Genomic DNA, 18,220 nt, shown 5'->3' on the forward strand with positions numbered 1-18,220 from the left:
TCTTGGGGGAAGAAGGAGCTCACTGGCTGTTCACAAGGTTACAAGCCAGTTTCAGATCTACTTGTTGGTTTGGATTTTTTTAGTATACTGAAATATTGTAAAATTTAATTGCTATCTAGTTGTTTGTTAGAGCTGTAGACATTGAAATACATATTTTAAATGGTTTTCATTTTTTCACACTGATTTAATAAAAACTGTTTGGGAAAATGTAATAATGTTAAAGCTGAGCTTTTCACTTAAGCCAATATTTTGCTAAATAATGTCATCTGTGTAATCTATTACTGGCTTCTCTGTCTTCCTCTGAAGTGGATTTTTTGTGGGTAACTTACTAAATATTCTTGATTCGTATGAGTGAAAGTTACTAAGTAAACACAATTTGAATAGGTCTTTTCTTGGAAAGGGAGAAAATAACAGCTATTTTGCAGAAATTACTGTTTTTGATTTAAGACTAGACGAACCTTCATTTGAGTAAAGTACACCACAATCCTCCCTTCTAAATCAGCTTCTTTCTGAAATACTTTAATTGCCAGTAAAAAAAAAATAGAAGAAGATTTAAGAACCTTCTTTCCTAATGAATATTTTCATTCTTTCTCACATTCGGACCCACAGATTTAAGAGTCTTCATTTCTTGTTAATGGTATTATAAAAAGCCAACAACAGAAAATCCAACCAACAACAATTTGGAAGCTGATACTTTACATTTACTTCTTCTGTTTTGGGCCCCTGTCCAATTCTGTGTTCATGCTTAAGTTAAATATAAATTAAAACACTATCACTTGAATCAGATACCAAACAGATTTGCTGTTCGTAAAATATTCTTAGATGTGATTCTTTAGCTCCTTGAAATATAAAAGGACTTGAAGATGTGGGTTTGACTTGCTGTAGGAAAAAAAATATAGATAAGTGTGTGTGTGTTCTTCTTTCTTTGTTTTAGATGGTATTAACTTAAAACTGTCCCTTAAAACAAGAATTTACATTTCCAACTTCATTCTGTATTCTGGTTATAGGAACTTGCAAAAGAAAGACAGGAAAATGCAAGATTAATGAAGATGGCACAGGACAAAGAGGAACTAATTGGAAAACTGAAAGAAGAAATTGATTTATTAAATAGAGTAAGCAAATACTTTCTTACATGGCTCTATAAAGAGGAAATAAATGTGTCTGCATTCTCTGTTGTATTCTTCAGGCACCATGTCCAGGCAAGGTCAGAAAATAATTAATTGAGGGGTTTTCTTTGTATTTGTGTAGCTTTTCAAGAGGTATGTCAGTAAGTTGTATTTTCTTTCTAAGGTGACTTGTATTTGTCATGATTAACTTCCCTAAGTCTGGTCAATTCCTTGTTGTTCTAAGTGTTTATAAAGCAAGGTTAAAAAACCAACAGCTCTTTATATTTTGTATAATTAAAATGAGTAAATATTCTCATAAAATAACTCAATAACTCAAAAAATGAGTATATATTCTCATACTCCTTACGTTGATCCCAAGTAAAGGCAGAGTAAGACAGAGGGCAGGAGACATGAGGTAACATCACCAGGCAGGGTGTGAAGGCAGGAGAAGAGGGGTAGAAGAGTGAGATATGCTTGGGAATAGGACAGGATGAGATGTTTTAAAGTTGGTAAAAAAGCTGCACCAGTTTTAAGGGCAAACAGGAATTCTTTCATAGGGTGGATTATGACCTCATCCTGACCTTCCTGGCTGAGGTGTGGAGTCCTGATGTACTAGAAATACATGCCTCTCTTCTAGTCCATGCAGACAGGGCTCTGGTGAGTCCATCGGTAAAGGGAGGCAATAACTGCATGAAGTGTCAGACCTACGTTTTGCAGCTCTTCATTAATAGCAAAGGAGGACAGCATTCAGAAGTTTGCAAGCTAACCTAGAAAATTAAGACATGAGATTATTCTGAAACACATATTTAGACTTTTATATGGAGAAAGTTGGAAGTTAATCTGTAGGATAAATGAGGTGGTATCTGTTTTAGAGAGATTTGTATTTCAACTGAGGCATTGCTCTTCATGCAGTTCTTTCATTCTGCAAAGAATCTGTCTCATCTAAGCTTATTGGCCTTATTACAGTTGAGGCAGGTGTTCATTCCTTCTGCATAATGGATGACAAAGCTATTTAATACTGTTGGTCACATCTGACTTCCTGACTCAAAGGTCAGAAAGAACAAATCAAAAGAACCTAAATGACTGAAATCTTGGGGCATAGGACAACTTTTTGAGAGGTTTGATGTTCCAGAAGCAATGTTACTTGTTTTGGCTACTAGAAGTGTGATGTCCTAAATGAAATCCATCAAGAGGATGGATTAGAAACTGTCTTTGAACATCCATAGTAAAGTTAGGCACTGTCTGTGCATTGCCTGTGTTAAGTACAAGGGCAGTTTTTGCTTGTTGGATGGAAGAAAATATAAACTGAATGAAGTAATTTCAAAACCAACTTTGTTATATATTGACAAAAATTTTCCTTTCAATGAGATCTACAAAGCCATCTTATTGGTGCTCCCTAAGTAAATACTTTTAAACACAGAAGAGAAGGGATTTTTTTGGTCTATCAGGTCAGCAGTTTTTCATAGCTTTAATATTGTGTTTGCTCAATGGAGTGCAAGTTGTTTATGTCTGTGTCTCTTTGGCTTTTCTTAAGGATGAAGTAGCTGGCTTTTGATTTTATGACCAGCATAGTTATTTGTCTTGAACTCATGTCTCAAGTGATGCTTCCATTAACACAAATACAGTTTTACTTTCCTGTTTACTAACTCTTCAATTTATGAATTGTTTCTATATTGGCTATCCATGTGGATTCAGAAAGAGAAAAGGTTTAAAAAATTAGAAAAGCTGCATAAATATCACATCATTCTCATGATAGAAGATTATGGAAGTTAATATGGCAGTTGTATTTGCTTCAGGTTTATTATCATAACTGAAAACATGAGAGCCAGCACTTGGACATCCATCTGATGGAGTGTCCTTCTGTAGGCCTAGCATCAGGATTGGATGCTTTTCATGGAAGAACAGCTGCCATCCTCAGCCTTCTGTTCAGATAAAAGGATGTCCTGAGGACTGAAATTTATTTAGTGAGTCTATGCAGAGATCATCTTAAAAAGTTTTGCTGGTAAGCAGCCTAAATAAGAGTCTCTAAATTTGACCATCTACACATTCATTGTTTTCCTCCAGCTTTTTTGTTCATCAAAATATACAGTTATTGGATGTTAAGATGCACAGATATGGGAAGAATACCACATCAGATACCCTATATAACTTCTTAAAAGGCCGTTTTATTGTGTATCTTTCTGACTGCTCAGTCCATATTTTGCAAAATGCTCTTTTTAGAAGTTTTAGTCAGTTCATAACCACAGATGCATCCCTGATTGGCAAAAACTTTGTGTTGCATTTGAAAAACTTTTTCCAAGAATCATGAGAACTTCCTGGTAGAATTTTTCTCATTTTAAGTGAGTGTATTTATTTAATGTGACATTATCATTTTGCTGAGATCAGTCAGTATATCACAGAGATACTTAAAAGAATATGAGCTGCATTTAGATTGAGGAATAGAAAAGGCTTTCTCCTATAAACGCATTCTCTCATTCCAGTATATTAGACATTAAAAGTTTGTCTGCCATGTTCTTTGTAAGAAAGGGGCAATTGCTTCATAAAAATCTTAAATGTCTGAAAGGAAAGGCATCTCAAAATATTTGAATACTTTGTAGGCAAAGTTCAGCTGTCAATTAGTTTATGCTTAGTCATTTCTGAACTTACTAAGATGCCAGTGTAGTTAAAAGTGTGTTTGGAGAGAGTCTGTCAGTGAGGATTTACAGTCCAATTAGTGTCAATTGTGTAGTTATCAGTTCTTTTGGCATGCAACCTTCAAGCTTTCCTGCTATTGCATCTTTTTTTGCTAATAAGCATAAATTAGTGTTGTAATTTTGAATAAGAAACTTTAAATTTCAGAGTGGCAGAATCCCCTCCATCTCTCAGCTCATTGTTCTGTAGATACTTAAAGTGCAGCAGTTATTTTTCCTGGCTTATATTCAAGAAACTTTTACATGTAGTAATTTTTGGAATGTTATTTTTGCAGCATAAACATTTCACAAACTTTTAATATTTTATTTTGAGTCAATTATACTAGAATTTTAAACAGGAGGTTTTTAGGTAAGCTTTAATTGAGGTATCCAATGGCTTGATCAAGAAGTTTGAACATTATAATACAACTTTTATGTTTACCAAACTAAAAAGAAATAATTTTATTGAAAATGTATTGTCCTTTCCATCTAGCTGATTATTAATCTAAATTGCACAAAAGAGATTATAAAGTGTATTTGTTTATACTAAATTGTATTTATAGTATCTATCCACCAAAACTTAGCCTGCTTAGATATTTAAGTCACTTGTATCCGTTACGGTGGAGTGGTCAAATTGATTTGCTGGAAGTGATTCATACTTGATACAGCTTTACTTCTGTGAGGCAAAGAGGAATTTCTGATAGTGATTTCTTGATTCCGCTCTAGAAAACAATAAAGGGATTGCAAAGGTATTGAGGTGTGGATTTTAGCTTGGCAAACTGAAGAGGCTTTTAAAAACCATTATATCGATTGAACAAATGATCTCTATTGTGCACTTCTGGAATGACCTCACTGAGAAAGAAATGAGAACCTGGGCTTTGTATGTCAAACACCGCATAACTACTTAAAGGGCCAAGAGAGAGAAAATCTTCTCTTTACTACTTAAGGCAAGAGGACAGTTTGGCAGACTAGAATCAAAAAACACATAGGATCTCCAGTGAGAATTCTGGTTGGCTTTCCTTTGCCCACCTTTCAATTTTCTCTTTAAAATCCTGTCCTTGACATCACTCTTCTGTTTCTTCATCCTTCTCTAGTTCACATTCTGTTTCTTGCATGTGAAATTATATTTATTGAAGTAATGTTTGTATTAAGCAGTCATTATTACTGGTTTTCACTTTAAAGGCTTGAAAAAACTTGTTAGGAGTGAAGAAGTGAAATGGGAACTGGACAAAAATGGTAATTAGTGGACAAGACACAAACATTTGTGTGTGTCAAACACATTTTCAACATTCTGAAAGCAATCTATTTTGAGCACCCATTACTACTCTGTGTGCACTGTCTGTTCTTCCAGTAGCACTTCAGGTAGAAGTATGAAGGTATGAAGTCCATTTTTATTCTTTTTTTCCACATAAAAAAAACAGACTGGCATGTCTTTTTCTGAAAATTTTGATACCTAATCACAAAACAGGTCTTCTTGCAGTAATAATAAGTGATGTGTATACATGAGAGCCATAGTTGCCAACAAGCAATCAGGGAAGCAGTAACAGGAGCTGATTAATACACTCTCTGTATATGCCAGAAAAATAATCACCCCTATTCTGTTTTGGTTTCTTTATGCATTAATTACTGCTGTAGCTTTGATTTGAACATGTTTCTATTTAAGGTGCTTAGGAATATAATATTAATGTTTTGTAATTATAGTAGCACTTTGAAACAGGCTGGTTTAACAGTTCTAAGGGTACCTACTGTGACACTACTTCTTCCCTATCCCAGCTTCTTAATTTCAGAGCTAAGATACTAAATTTCTGCTGCTACTAATTGAGAGTTTGCATTTCCATCCTAAGAAGTGTTTATTTTTCTTTTTTCTTGTACAGGATCTAGATGATATAGAAGATGAAAATGAACAATTGAAGCAAGAAAACAAAACCCTCTTAAAAGTTGTTGGACAGCTGACAAGGTAGAAGATTCAGATGTCAATGAGGAAAGATTAAAAAAACTACTGATTGAACACTAAGGTCAATATAGTAATATTTTCTGTGTTGCAGTATCTTATAATAACTGTCTTTGTATTTATTGTTAGGAAACCAGATGAATGTTTATTTTCATAGTGCTTTCTTCATTCAATGAAATGGCATGAAATTTGGGGTGTATTTTAGCCTTCTTTTCACATAAGCATGATTAAAATTTTTGACATGTTTCAAAATTTTAAGATGAAAAATATTTGGATTTTGTATCTTCAGATTACAGCTGCATAAATTACAGTAATCTAAAATTCATAGCATCAAGACCGCTTTCAGTCCATGTGGGTGTATATTTTTGAAATGAATGGAAGCAATACATATAAGCTTTGTTTACACAGATTCAAAATATGTATTTTGGGAAATGCTTCCTTTTTTGTTCAAGTAGCTGTAAAGTGGATGCCTTATTACTGATGTATAACATTTTGCAGATTGATGACTTGCTCTAGAACTCTTTTATGTTGAGGTTTTTTACTGTGTCTGAAAGATTGACAATAGTAGAGAGTAGCAATTTTTTTCTGTGTTTAACAGTATTCTGTCAGAAGAGGAAGGTTTTACTAAAAAACAACAAAACAAACAAATGCAAAACACCACAAAGCCAAATAAATTGCCTCTGGTATCAGCATGAATAAGTTCTTAGAATCACATTGAAGTTGTGCACTGCAGTTTATTTTATAACTTTTGCTTTAGCAATGAAATGCAAGTTTGCAATGAGACAGTTATTTTGCTGTGTTGAGAATTCAAAACCTGGAGCTTTCACTTTAGCAAAGACACTTCTTGTCATCTTAAAATTTGTAGTGATCATAACCCATGCAAGTTTTTGGATTTTTTTTAAGCTGAGTGAAAATTTTTTGTACGTGACGAAGTAGAGGAGCATACTAGTGATTTGTGCCTTTTTGAAACATAAGATGGTATACAAACCCCATTTTTATCCTTGATTTTAAACTAATAAGTTGTTTAAAAAGTGCCTGGTTAGATGTTACAATCCAGTTATGACTGTGGGCAGTCTTCTATAGCTGACAAAATTTTCCTTAAGACTTTGATCGCAGATCTCAGTTAACATTTAGACTAAAAATTATTTGTACTTTATGTACAGCACATTTTTCATTCCTGGTCAGATTAAATGTACATACCCTTTGAGGAAGGACACTAAAAATTAAAACTTTTCAAAGAGTCCAGGCTTTTTGTGGGCAATTTTGGTGTCAGAAAGTTACATACATATAGTTCTTGTTACCTTAAAACTTAAAAGCAACTTTAATATAACACTATTGGTATATTAATATATATATGTGAAATATAGATGACAGTTGATTTTCAGATTTGCCAGTTGTTTCCATAATGTGCATTTAATGACGGTGTTTCTTAAATTTAAAATTTCAGCTATTATTGTTACATTTTAGATTGTTTTGGATATAGGATAGATTATTTTGCATTTGTGTATTCTGATAAGGAAAAATTTGTCAAAACTTTAAAGTGTTTTTCAAGACACTTACAGTCCAGGATGCCTCAGTGTTTTCCTCCACAGTGGATGAGATTCCATAGAACACTGTAAAACCTTTTCTCAGGGGGTTAAATGGTATAGGGGGTTTGTATAAGCCCTTTGAATTACAGTGTACACCAATGAGTATTGCTTGTGATATTATTGAAACAGTAAGAAGTCCCTTAATTTATAAGTTCCATGAAATTGAACATTTGAAGACATAATAAAGTCAGTTGAGATGTATGCCTTTTGAATAAATATGAAACTTTCTCTGGAAGAACATCTGATTTCCTTCTCTGTGTACTAGGCAGGAAATACACGTACCCATGTTCTGCATGGGATGTCAAACATATTGGAGCATTATTAAATGCATAATATAATAATGTTAAGCATACTGCAGTACACACAGATAACAATATGAAGTAGCAAATGAGATACTTCATAAAATGTGTTTCATGTACATTTTAAACCAAAGAAAAACAGCAACAAAGAACATAAACGAGAGTTACTTGTCTTCATATTACCTCTTGGTGGCAGTAATGCCAGAATTAGAATTTTTTTTTAACTTGTACATAAAACTGACAGAAGTATTTGGCAGAATTTCTGGATTTCTAATGTAACTGTTCTTGTTCAGGGCTAGTTGTGATTTTTCTGCTCTGGAAAACTTGAGGTAGTTGAGTTTTCCTCTGAAAACTGTCTCATAATCATAATGCAGAATGATTTTTAGAAAATACCCATTTTATGTGTTTAAAAAATTTAAGCATCGTTAATCTGTGAGTAGCTGAATATCCATTTTAGTTTTGAACATTGACTAGTTGTGGTGGTACTTGTTATCAGATTATAAAAATGATTTTGAGATTCTTCTACTGCAGGTGAAAGATACATGTTTTATAATAAAGATTGTTTGCCTTTGTTGAAATAAAACAAAATTCTTTTTAATCCAGGCTGAGTGCTTACTGTCTTTAAAAGAGAATTAATGCTGTCTCTCTAAAATTCTAACTGGATTTGTCCTCTGTAGTATGAAGCTCCCAATCTGAACTGCTGAAATTAGTTTGGCATTCACATGGGAGTTTTCAAGTGTGTATGCATATGCAGACACACAAGAGAGAAATCTGTATATTTACACTATACTTCTTTGCTTCAGGTAATAGTGAGTATCCTTCCATCAATTACATAGAAATGATCTTTTCTCCTCCTTCAAAGCAGAAATGTAACCCTTCCCAGGGAAAGCAAGAATGTTACAGTGCTGTTTCTACAGAAAGTGAATTGATTTAACTTCTAAAGCTCTATAAAAGTACATGTTCTCTTCTACTGCACAGGCGGAATCATTAAGGGCAATCTCCTTTTCATTCATAGCTGCAGACTGCACATAAAGAGAACAAATGGATAATCAGTAAATATCAGGGAGATGATAACAATATCACATTTTATCATAAAGCTTGTAATGTTGTTGTTTTAAAATAATGTAAACATAAATACCATAAGCAACCACGCATTCAACACCATGCTTACTTTATGGATAAGTCATTATCTGTTAAGAGCATTTGCACTTAGTAAATTTAAAAAGTTAGGTGAATTTGGGTAAGGATGACTGCCTTTATGAAAACATGGTGGCTTTTAGATTTGTTTTAAAATACAAAACTATGTGTTTCCTCAGTTTATGGCTTTGGCATTTTAGGTTCCTGAGTCTTGGTGGGAAATTATAGCTCCAAGTACACAAGTGCCTCCTTTAATTACTGGATTTGCCATACCATAGCTACCTGATCTTAGCACTTGGTATGTTTTCCCATGGAGATTCTAATTTTTCTCTCATAACTTAACTATTTGTATCTTTTGGTATATTCTTCTTGCCCTTGTTCTTCTAGAAATTTAAGTGGTATCTGTGAAGTGTAACAATGTCCATATACCTATTTGCTGGATTTTCTCCTTTCTTAAACAAACCTCAAATATTTATATGAAATGTTTTTCTCCTACACTGAGATATGTACTGCTGCTGACAGTTGGTCTGGGACACTTAAGAGCTTACCAAGATTTTGAGATGAATTGAATATTGATAAGGATATTGAGACAATCTAATGTTCTAGTTGTACCGTAAAAAGTTCTGTTAGTCTCCAACTATTAAAAGTGAAACCCTGTGGGACTATCACACGTAACAGTAATGGTGGTGTATGGAAAGCATTTGGACAGGAGCCAACAACAGGATCCGTCTCAGGTGTCCCAAAATAGCCCTATCTTCTATGCAGTGGATTTCCACCTAAATCTACAGCTTTGCAGCTGAGCCTTTCCTGTCTAGCAGTTGACCACCCTTCAGGTATGGAAATGGATGCACATGTTTCACTTGGCATTCCTTGAGCAGGGAGGGCTAATTCACACCCAGTAGCCATAGTCTCTCTTGCTGGTATCTCAGGAGAGATTTCTGTTTAAACAGAATTGACCTTCAATTTCTGCATTCACCAGAGACATTTGATGTAATATTAAGCAATTGGCATGTTTTAACAATTGATTAGGAAATTGTGACATCTTTTATACCACATAAAAAGGGAATGTTTCATTTTCTTATTGCTAGACCTTGAAGTGAAAGTTGCTGCCCCCCGGAAAAGGTCTTATAACATCTTTAAGTTGGGCTCATTTTATAGCCTGATGAAGGTGCTTACCTCAATAAACCCAAATCCACCAGGCCTTCTTTTAACAGCAGTAGAATTTAAAATGTCTTTGGAAGAATTTCAGGAGCAGATTTGAGGGTAATGTCTTAAGACTCTTAAGTCCTTGTTTTCTTCTGGGCTTTGAGCAACCTGGTCAAGTGAAAGACATTCTTCTGCATGGCAAGGGAGGGGGGAACTAGGTCATCTTTGAGGTCCCTTCTAACTCAAACTATTCTGATTCTTCGTTTAAGAAAATCTGGATAAAAAGACAACATCCAGTATTGTTTCTGAGTGACTACCTTGGTAGTCATTGGTGGACTTTTGAGGGAACACAACTGTCACTTCAACACTGAAGTCCTGCAAGTACTGTAGTATAGCTGAGAATAGCAGCAGCATTCTAGAAATGTCTTGAATTTTCTACTGGTTTGAGCCAAACTATGTAAAACATGCTTAGTAAATAGTGATGGAGTTGTAGTGGATGTTGCTAATAGAGGAGCCAGAAAACTCTTACTTTTGTAGCTGTATTTTAGGATTGCTTCAGGAAATCTTTCTGTGGCTATAATTACTGAGAGGTTAAACTGAACTTTGGCAGTAGTTGCATAAGTTTTAGAAGGAAACTTTGAGGTAAGAAAGGCCATCTTCGCTATCTTTAATTGATGCCTTTGACACTTAGTTATTTTTGTGGTAAAGCTCTTTGCTATCTACAGATAACAAGAGATAAAAGCCTTATCTGTACTGCAAAGATAATCTAAGTCTACCTTTATTTCTAATTAATATGTTCTAAATGTTAAAAATATTAAATAAGAATCAAACTTTGTTTTCAGATCTGGAATTTCATTAATAGGGAAAGTAATGAAAATGTATGCATATTTTGTGCTACTGTTCTGCCTTATTTTCTGGTAAACAGAACCACTGTTGAAAATGAACAGGTTTTATAATTGATTGTCTTATTGTAAACCTCTTTAGGTGTTACAGCTAATAAAATTCATGCTTTCTGGAATACCAAAAATATTCACTTAAAAAGTGACAGCAGAAAAAATGAGAACTCAATCTCCTCGTAGTCTTTTAGGGTGGGAACTCAAGCAATTTTTATGGGTTGTCCTTGACTAAAAGACCTGAAGATATTTAGGTATTTCAGGCTCATTAAATGAGCTGTTGTGTAATCTGCAACAAAGTAGCATTAAATGTTGTCCTTCTTTGTATCAGTATTTTCTAAGAAAGCTAAGCATAATTTTAAAAAAAGGCAGTGTTTTTCTGTTACCAAGATTATATTTTAGAAATGTGGAGGTTGATAATTGGCATATTGATATACTCTCCATTAGTATTTCTCCCTGGAAATCAGGTTTTGTGGACAGATAGTGAAACGAAATCTTTGTTTTTCTCTCTCGGAAATGTTAATCTCTGCTTTTGCCTGAAGGCTCATTATAACAATGATGCAGTTTAGAGAGTTTAAAATTTTGATTGCAACAGTGTATGTGTGTTTACAGCCAGCTACCAAATATATTTAATGGGTGGGGACAATAAAACTGCTGAAGCTTTGCAAGTTGAGACTCTCTTGAAATTACTCCCATATTTCTCTGTGAAGCAATTATAGAGAAACTGCTAATTGTTCCCAGCTGAATCACCCTTCTCATTTAATTGCTTCAGCTCACTATGGTTTGTAGTAAAATATCACTTAAATCTTCCTGTAATTCTGTTGCTTTGGCTTTTTATGAGAAGTGACATTTAAAAGAGTGGTCACTTTCAATTTTCACTCTCCAGATTCTAGGATTTATAAGGCTGCTTTAAAGCAGGGAGAAGATGAGACAATGTTGGGGTTGAGAATATGGAGGATTGAATATTAGGGAGAAGATACCTTTGTGTAAGGTTGAAGAAAATCTAGTTTCCTCCAGCACTTTTTTCACCTAATTTTCAACAAGGAAAGGATGACAAACTGGATATCTAATAGAGATCTAGAAGTGGTTCCACTTATCACTGCAGTACAGTTAAGTGTTTTTATGAGAAAAATGTAATCTCCAGCTTTTCATTTGCTCACCTTTGCACAGACACTTAAAAAGGAGAAGAATATGACTTTCTACCCTTGAAGAAATGCAAATGACCATCTTTACCCAGGGCTTTGATCATATATTTCCTACAGTATAATAGTCTGTAGATGAGTGGTCAGAAATATTGGACATTGACTTTCAAATACAGTGTAATTTGTAGTATGCTGTGGTAATGTTGGTTAGTATGGTTAATGTTTTGGGGGATGTCTAGCTCTAAGCATTTAGATCTCTAGCAGAAGCATAACAGAGCTGGTTCTCAGGATAAGATGGGAACTACTTGCTAAAGTGCCAGGAGGAATTCTGATTTCCCTGTATCTGAGAGCCCTCCTGCTGCATTTGCAGATTTCAATGTAGAAAATTCTTCCTTAACAACTGCTGAGAGATTTATGAAAAAGAAACACTCCCCCCAACAAAATACTCCTGTTTCTGTAATGTGCCAGATAGTTGTATGCAAGTGTTGTGGAACAAAGTAATTTTAAAAGTCTTTTAAAAAGCACATTGAATATAATGTTACTGAGTGAAGTAATTTAGTACATCCTAATGTAATTCACTGTGCCTGTGTAAAATGGTAATGCTTTTATGATTTTTTTTTTTTAAAGCTTAGAATCAGAGGAAGGTTACTCTTTTGGGTGCACTGGATTATAAAAGCCCAGAACTTGATATGGATCTCAAGAAAGGTGCTTCTTGTTTTGATTGAAGTGGCTGGTGCAGCTCTGCAAGCATGCTCTTCATTCAGCTCCCTTTTATGCAACTGTCAGCAGTCTTCACTGAGAAAATCTCTATGTAGGAATCACATCCTTTTTATTTGGCACCCTATCCACTGAGGTTACATGGCTTTTAGAATGCTGCTAATATTTTAGCTGAGGCAGTTGAGAGCAGGAAGAGTTGCCCTGGCTTCCTTCTGTGGGAGTGTATTCCAATATTTGGAAGCTACTCCTGGTAACAACTGCGTGACTTACTCCACTGGTAGAAGAAAGTAGATTTGCTCTTTATTCCACTATAAATAAAAGTAAATAAAAGAAAGTAGATTACTCTTTGGGGTTTTTAATTAGAAGTGAGAATTTTTACTAATTCAAAGGCAGCAGTGCCCAGCAGGTGTCCACAGGGCTGCCTCTGTAACACAGAGCCTTACCACCTTCTGAATTTTATTACGAGGTCCATCCATAGGGTTCTAAATTGACCTTAGATGAGAGGTCAAAGCATTCAAAGCAGAAACTAAGTCCCATGTCCAAAAGTGTTACTAAAATGGATGAATAAAGCTGATGTCTTTGGTGTGTCTGTTCTGTGGGTAAGCAAAAATGCAGACCTTTCAAGGCATTTTACTTTAGTATATTTGTCTGATCTATAGGTAAATAAAGACTTGGAACTTTTCAAATCTGTAATTTCATGACCTTTTTTCTTGAACACAATTGAAATGTATTTTATGACACTTTAAACAAAGACAAACAGATCTCATTTGGCTACTTGATGATTCTACAGAAAACGAGTGCAATTGTCCTTTTTCTTGGTTTCATTAGTTATCTTTTCCTTTACTGATACCTCTTGAGATTTTCAGTGCTTAAGCTGAAATGTAGTTCAGTTTACATTCTAAATCTAAGGAAGGTTATCCCAGCAGATGGTTATTTATCTCTGCAATTGGAGTGTTCTGTGTATTTTACTCATTTTTTAATGCCATGGAGTCAAAAGCACTTAACTGAAGGGTTCAGGAAATGCCTTTATCAATGCTACCAAATACTTACTTTTTTGAATCTATTAACAATCTTTTCTGGCCCTGTGAGGCAGTCGGAGCTGTGTGATTATGGAAAGTAAACAACTGAAGTACCTATACAGGGAGCAAGATTTAGAGGTAAGCACTTTCTGTTTGGTTTTTTCCTCTCTCAGGCTATGTACTAGATATATTCTGCTGTCCACTACACTGCTGCAGCTAGACAGCTGAACCAACATATTTCAGGGCAGTATCATTAACTGTGCTGTTACAAAGACCCACTGGACAGGATGAATCAGCTTCCATTTATTTAAAAATTGGCAAAATGTCCTGTTCTTTTTCTGCTCTTCCTCTATGAAGCTTTTATCCATCTTTCCCACTGCTCTTTTGCAGATAACAGTGTGTCCAGATACTCAGAAACAGGGAAGTTTTAAAGCAAGATACCGACTATTTCTCAGCTGCCATGTTCGGCACCGAGGCGGTGAGACACAGGGTGCAGTTCACTTAGGCGTTGGCACCAAGGAGAATTTTCCTTCTTCTAATTTGGCAAAGTGCCATATCTTCTCACCAAAGAGATGGAAACAAAACATATTTTTCCTCGTCATTATGCAAGAATCAAAATAATAAACTGTTTTGAGATCTTGGCAAGCATTACTTTGGATTTTAATGGACTTTAATAATCTCTTAAGTAATAATTAAATAATTTTTAATTAAATCACTTCTTACTAATGTGGCTCTTGGATCCGAGGCCCAGGATGGAAAGCTGCAAGGCCAATGAAGGCAAACCTCTCCTTTGACTTCAGTGTCATATGTGCAAACAGCTGGCTGTGTTAGTCTTTTCTCTTTCCTCTAACTATACTTTTATGAAGTTTGACTTCATTGTAGGTCTGCTACAGTATTTTTTGTTTGTGTGTCACAGCAAGAATTTTGGGTGTGTCAGTGAGAGATGGGAACAAAGGTCAGGCTGGATGGCAGGTAGGGCTTGTGGCTGGTGAGTATGCCTGCAGGGAGGATATTTGTATGAGATGATGGTATTTGGCTTGAGAGGGGAAGTGACAGTGTTCTTTGGTTGAAGTGTTGACAATACTTACCACAGTAGCTAGGCTCTGTTGAACCTGTGGAAAATGGTGTTTAAAAATAAGTCCTCATTCATACTGATTCTGTTTTTTTCTTTTATTTCTTTAGTGCAATAAAGAGCTGTAACTTTAGAGTGCAGAGGAATTAGAAGGGGACAGAAGAAAGGTCAGAGTGTAAAAGAACAGGACATTGCAAACAGGCTCTAAAGCAAAATGGTCACAGTAAGTCATATATGAGAGGGTGGCTGGAGTCCTCCTGCCAGCAGACAGGCTGTCCCAGCACTCAGCAAAATAATAGCAGTCAACCAGAAAGGCATCCAGTCAACTTGGAAAGGCATCCAGACTGTGGGCTGTGAAAGGTGAGAGCTGGGGGGTTCTTCCTTTTCAGGCAGATAAGTTTTAAAAGCTACTGCTTTTATCAGTTTTCAGTTGATAAAAAAATCTGTATGCTGTTACCAAGCCTATATGATCCTTGGGGAATGTGACAAAAAAGGCTTAAAATTTACTGTGTATTTTCAGATATATTTTGAAAGTGTGTTTGGCACATGTAGTTTCTACAACTTGTGTCAGTGATATGCAAAAATAAGGAAGTGTCCACAGGCATTGGAAGTGGCTCAGCAGAAGCAGTAGCAAATTCTGTGGCAGAGCTCTGAGCTCTGCTGGGCCTGTCCTTGAGTTGCTGTGTGGGTGAGTCTCTGATACTGGCTGACAGCAAGGTTGGTTCAGTAAAGTTGCAAATATAGGGGAGTTTGCAAGCTCTGCAAAAAAACAGGAAGAATTTAAAAGTACATGAAGAGATAGAGTGGCTACGGTGGGACTTTCTTCACTAGAGGAAAGGAATAATTCAACAATGAATAGTAAGGACAGAGCACTGTGAACTCTAGAGACCACTGTTACTAGCAGTAATAACCCATTCCTTTGAACCATAGCAAAGTAAGAATAAGAAACTAAAGAGTAGCACAGAATGAGCTAAGTGGTTTCTGAGTGATTTTTGTGCTCACTGTAAAGAAAAAAACCCAAACCCTGAACACCTGGGTAGTATGTAGTCCTTTGAAAAAATCCTTTGAAAGGAAGGCAAAATGCCATTGTGTTACTCATAGTGCCAGGTGTGTTGAAGGAAACCTTTTCATTTCTGGTCTGATGAAGAAGGATTTTGATTTTATTTAAATGGGAGTCTTTTTTTCTCTAAAGGGGCTAGATCTGTTAGTGTAAGTTTTCCCACAAAACTCACCTCGGGAATTTACTGTGTTTTCTAACTCATGTTCAAGAGAAGTAAAGTTTTAGCTATCTAGATAAAGTAAACACTTCTCATTCCTTCCCCTTTCAATTGAGGTGAAATGGTAGGGAAAGGATTTGAAGTAATTGTTTCTTAGAAGAGGAGAGGTGGATTTGGTGGTCATTGCTAAGACTATGATTTAATGGGTTTTGGTGTTACTGGAGAACTGGATATTTTGGAAAACATGCCTGTATTTTGGATGGCTATTCTGGAATATGTTTTTTTTAATATATTCCTAAATTACTAATTCAGTCCAGATGCAGAACAAGATTAATTACTCTCCCTGTACTTTCCCTTGTCACCATGCAGTCCTCCTATGAGAGTTGTGTGTTAGAAAGCCAGGAAGAGGGCAGTCTCACTACAAGCCAGTCCATTTTACAGGAACAAAACCTAATTCCCAAGTTTCTTTACAAATGTAACCATGTTAAGTAGAAGACCTGTTCAGGATTGCATAACAACTTCTGTAGTAATTAGAGAAAACTACATGGAAAAACTACACTAGTAAAGCATTTGTGTTTCTAATTCATCTCTCTATAAGGTTTTCTTTCCTTTTCTGTCAGTCTGATACAGATACAACTGTACAATCCATTTTTTCTCTTCAATACATTTTTTCCATTTTCTCATTTGTTGTTTCTTTTCCTAAGTGAAATGAGTGGAGTCAGCTTGACAGAGCTAACCAACTTTCTGTAGACCAGGGGCATGTGATTTGTGGCCTATATTTGGGAAACCACTGGTATTAAGTTGTTCATGAAATCTGCTTCAGCAGCATGATTACTAGAGAAGGATGTCAGCCCTCAGGAGGGACCAAGCTGGATGCTGTGCTGAGGAGTGGGAGAGAGAAATTCTGTAACTCGCTTGACCAATCTGCTTAAATCATTCAAAACTCTGGTTGAAACACTGATCACCCTGGACAATTAATGATAGCGTCTTTCTAATAACTATTTGCCCTGATTTCTGCCTTGATGCTGAGAAAACAGGATCTCTATCGAGTTTGTTGCTAATTATGTATATACTGCTAGATTATCTGAACGGGTGAGAGAAACTTCATTTGAACCAGCATTTCTGTTTTCAGCAGCCTGGTTACTTGTTAGAGATAGTTAGATCTCTCAGTCAAGATGTTCCAGTCAGCTGTTTCCTAGAGGCAGCTGCTCCTTACAGACCTTTCCTGTCCACTCTTCAAGGTGCAAGACAGGGATGGGGCTGCTGGGACTCTGAGCCCTGGTGAAGACAGGAATTCACAGAATTCACAGAATACTGCTGGGCAGCACACGCTCATAAATTCACGGTGAATCAAAGATCAGAGAATTTTAGTGTGGGAAGCAGGCAGCTGGGGAATGAAATCAGAAGCCATTTCAGCAATCCAGTTTTTCAAAAGAGAGAAAATTAGCCAGCTGAGAGCTTTCTGAGAGAGTTAAAGCAGAGGCCAAGGCAGAGAAAGGGAAGAAAACTTGATGCCAAGCTGCTGCCTGCCTCTGTCATCCCAAGCTTGCTTCCTCTCCTGCTGAGGCTGAAGGGGACACGCCTAAATGGAACTGGTGGAGTGAAAAGCCCTGTCTCAAAGTGAGGGAAAAGGGACCTAATGGAAGACCCTTGTGACTGCTTGTGATACAAGGTGAGGGGAGTGGGGAGCTGTGTCTTGAGCGTAAAGGGCTTCCCTACCTTGATATGGTAAGAGACCAAGACACCTGGTGAGGTCCAGGTGTCCATGTCCAGCTCTATTTGTAGGGAAGGTTTCTATTTGTGTTCTGAAATGGGAAAGAAAGATTTCTTTGGCTGGGGTCCAGGTCATTTCACAAAGCCAGAAGAGAGCAAAACATCTTGGATGAATTCTCGTTAAGTGGCAACATTAGGTGTTGGAAAGTTACTTTTATACATGTTACATATGTTGCAGTGTCTCTTGGAATTGCATTTTAAGATAATTTTGCAGTCATAAGAGCTACTCTTAGATTTACATGTGATACACAGAACTATTAGAGCTATGTAAAAAAGGGAAAAAATGGTGAGACAAATACAAATACAAATACCACCAAAAAACACCAAACCTAAAGGAGCCTTCATTTAAAGGTTGCAGACTGCTTTTTAATTGAGGTACTCACAAGTTTTCCTCAGAAGGAAAAGGTGGGACTTGCCTTGTTTTTCCCAGATGATGACTCACATGCCAGTTTAATTCAAAGGGGAAGAAAAACTAATTGTCTGTCTTTCC

At 36.0% G+C, this 18,220-nt stretch overlaps 1 protein-coding gene across 4 annotated transcripts in view; it reads left to right on the forward strand.

The window, feature by feature from the left end:
* Positions 1 to 8,212, forward strand: part of PAWR (pro-apoptotic WT1 regulator) — a 70,682-nt gene extending 62,470 nt beyond the window's left edge. For all 4 annotated transcript variants that reach the window (XM_053943957.1, XM_053943955.1, XM_053943958.1 and 1 more), the window contains exons 6-7: positions 1,008 to 1,112; positions 5,650 to 8,212. In XM_053943957.1, coding sequence (XP_053799932.1) covers positions 1,008 to 1,112; positions 5,650 to 5,736 — 192 coding nt within the window. In that variant the 3' untranslated portion in view covers positions 5,737 to 8,212. The remainder of the gene's footprint in view (positions 1 to 1,007; positions 1,113 to 5,649) is intronic.
* The last annotated feature ends 10,008 nt before the right edge of the window (positions 8,213 to 18,220 follow it).

Source organism: Vidua chalybeata, chromosome 5 (genome assembly GCF_026979565.1).
Source record: "Vidua chalybeata isolate OUT-0048 chromosome 5, bVidCha1 merged haplotype, whole genome shotgun sequence".
Taxonomy (NCBI): Eukaryota; Metazoa; Chordata; class Aves; order Passeriformes; family Viduidae; genus Vidua; species Vidua chalybeata.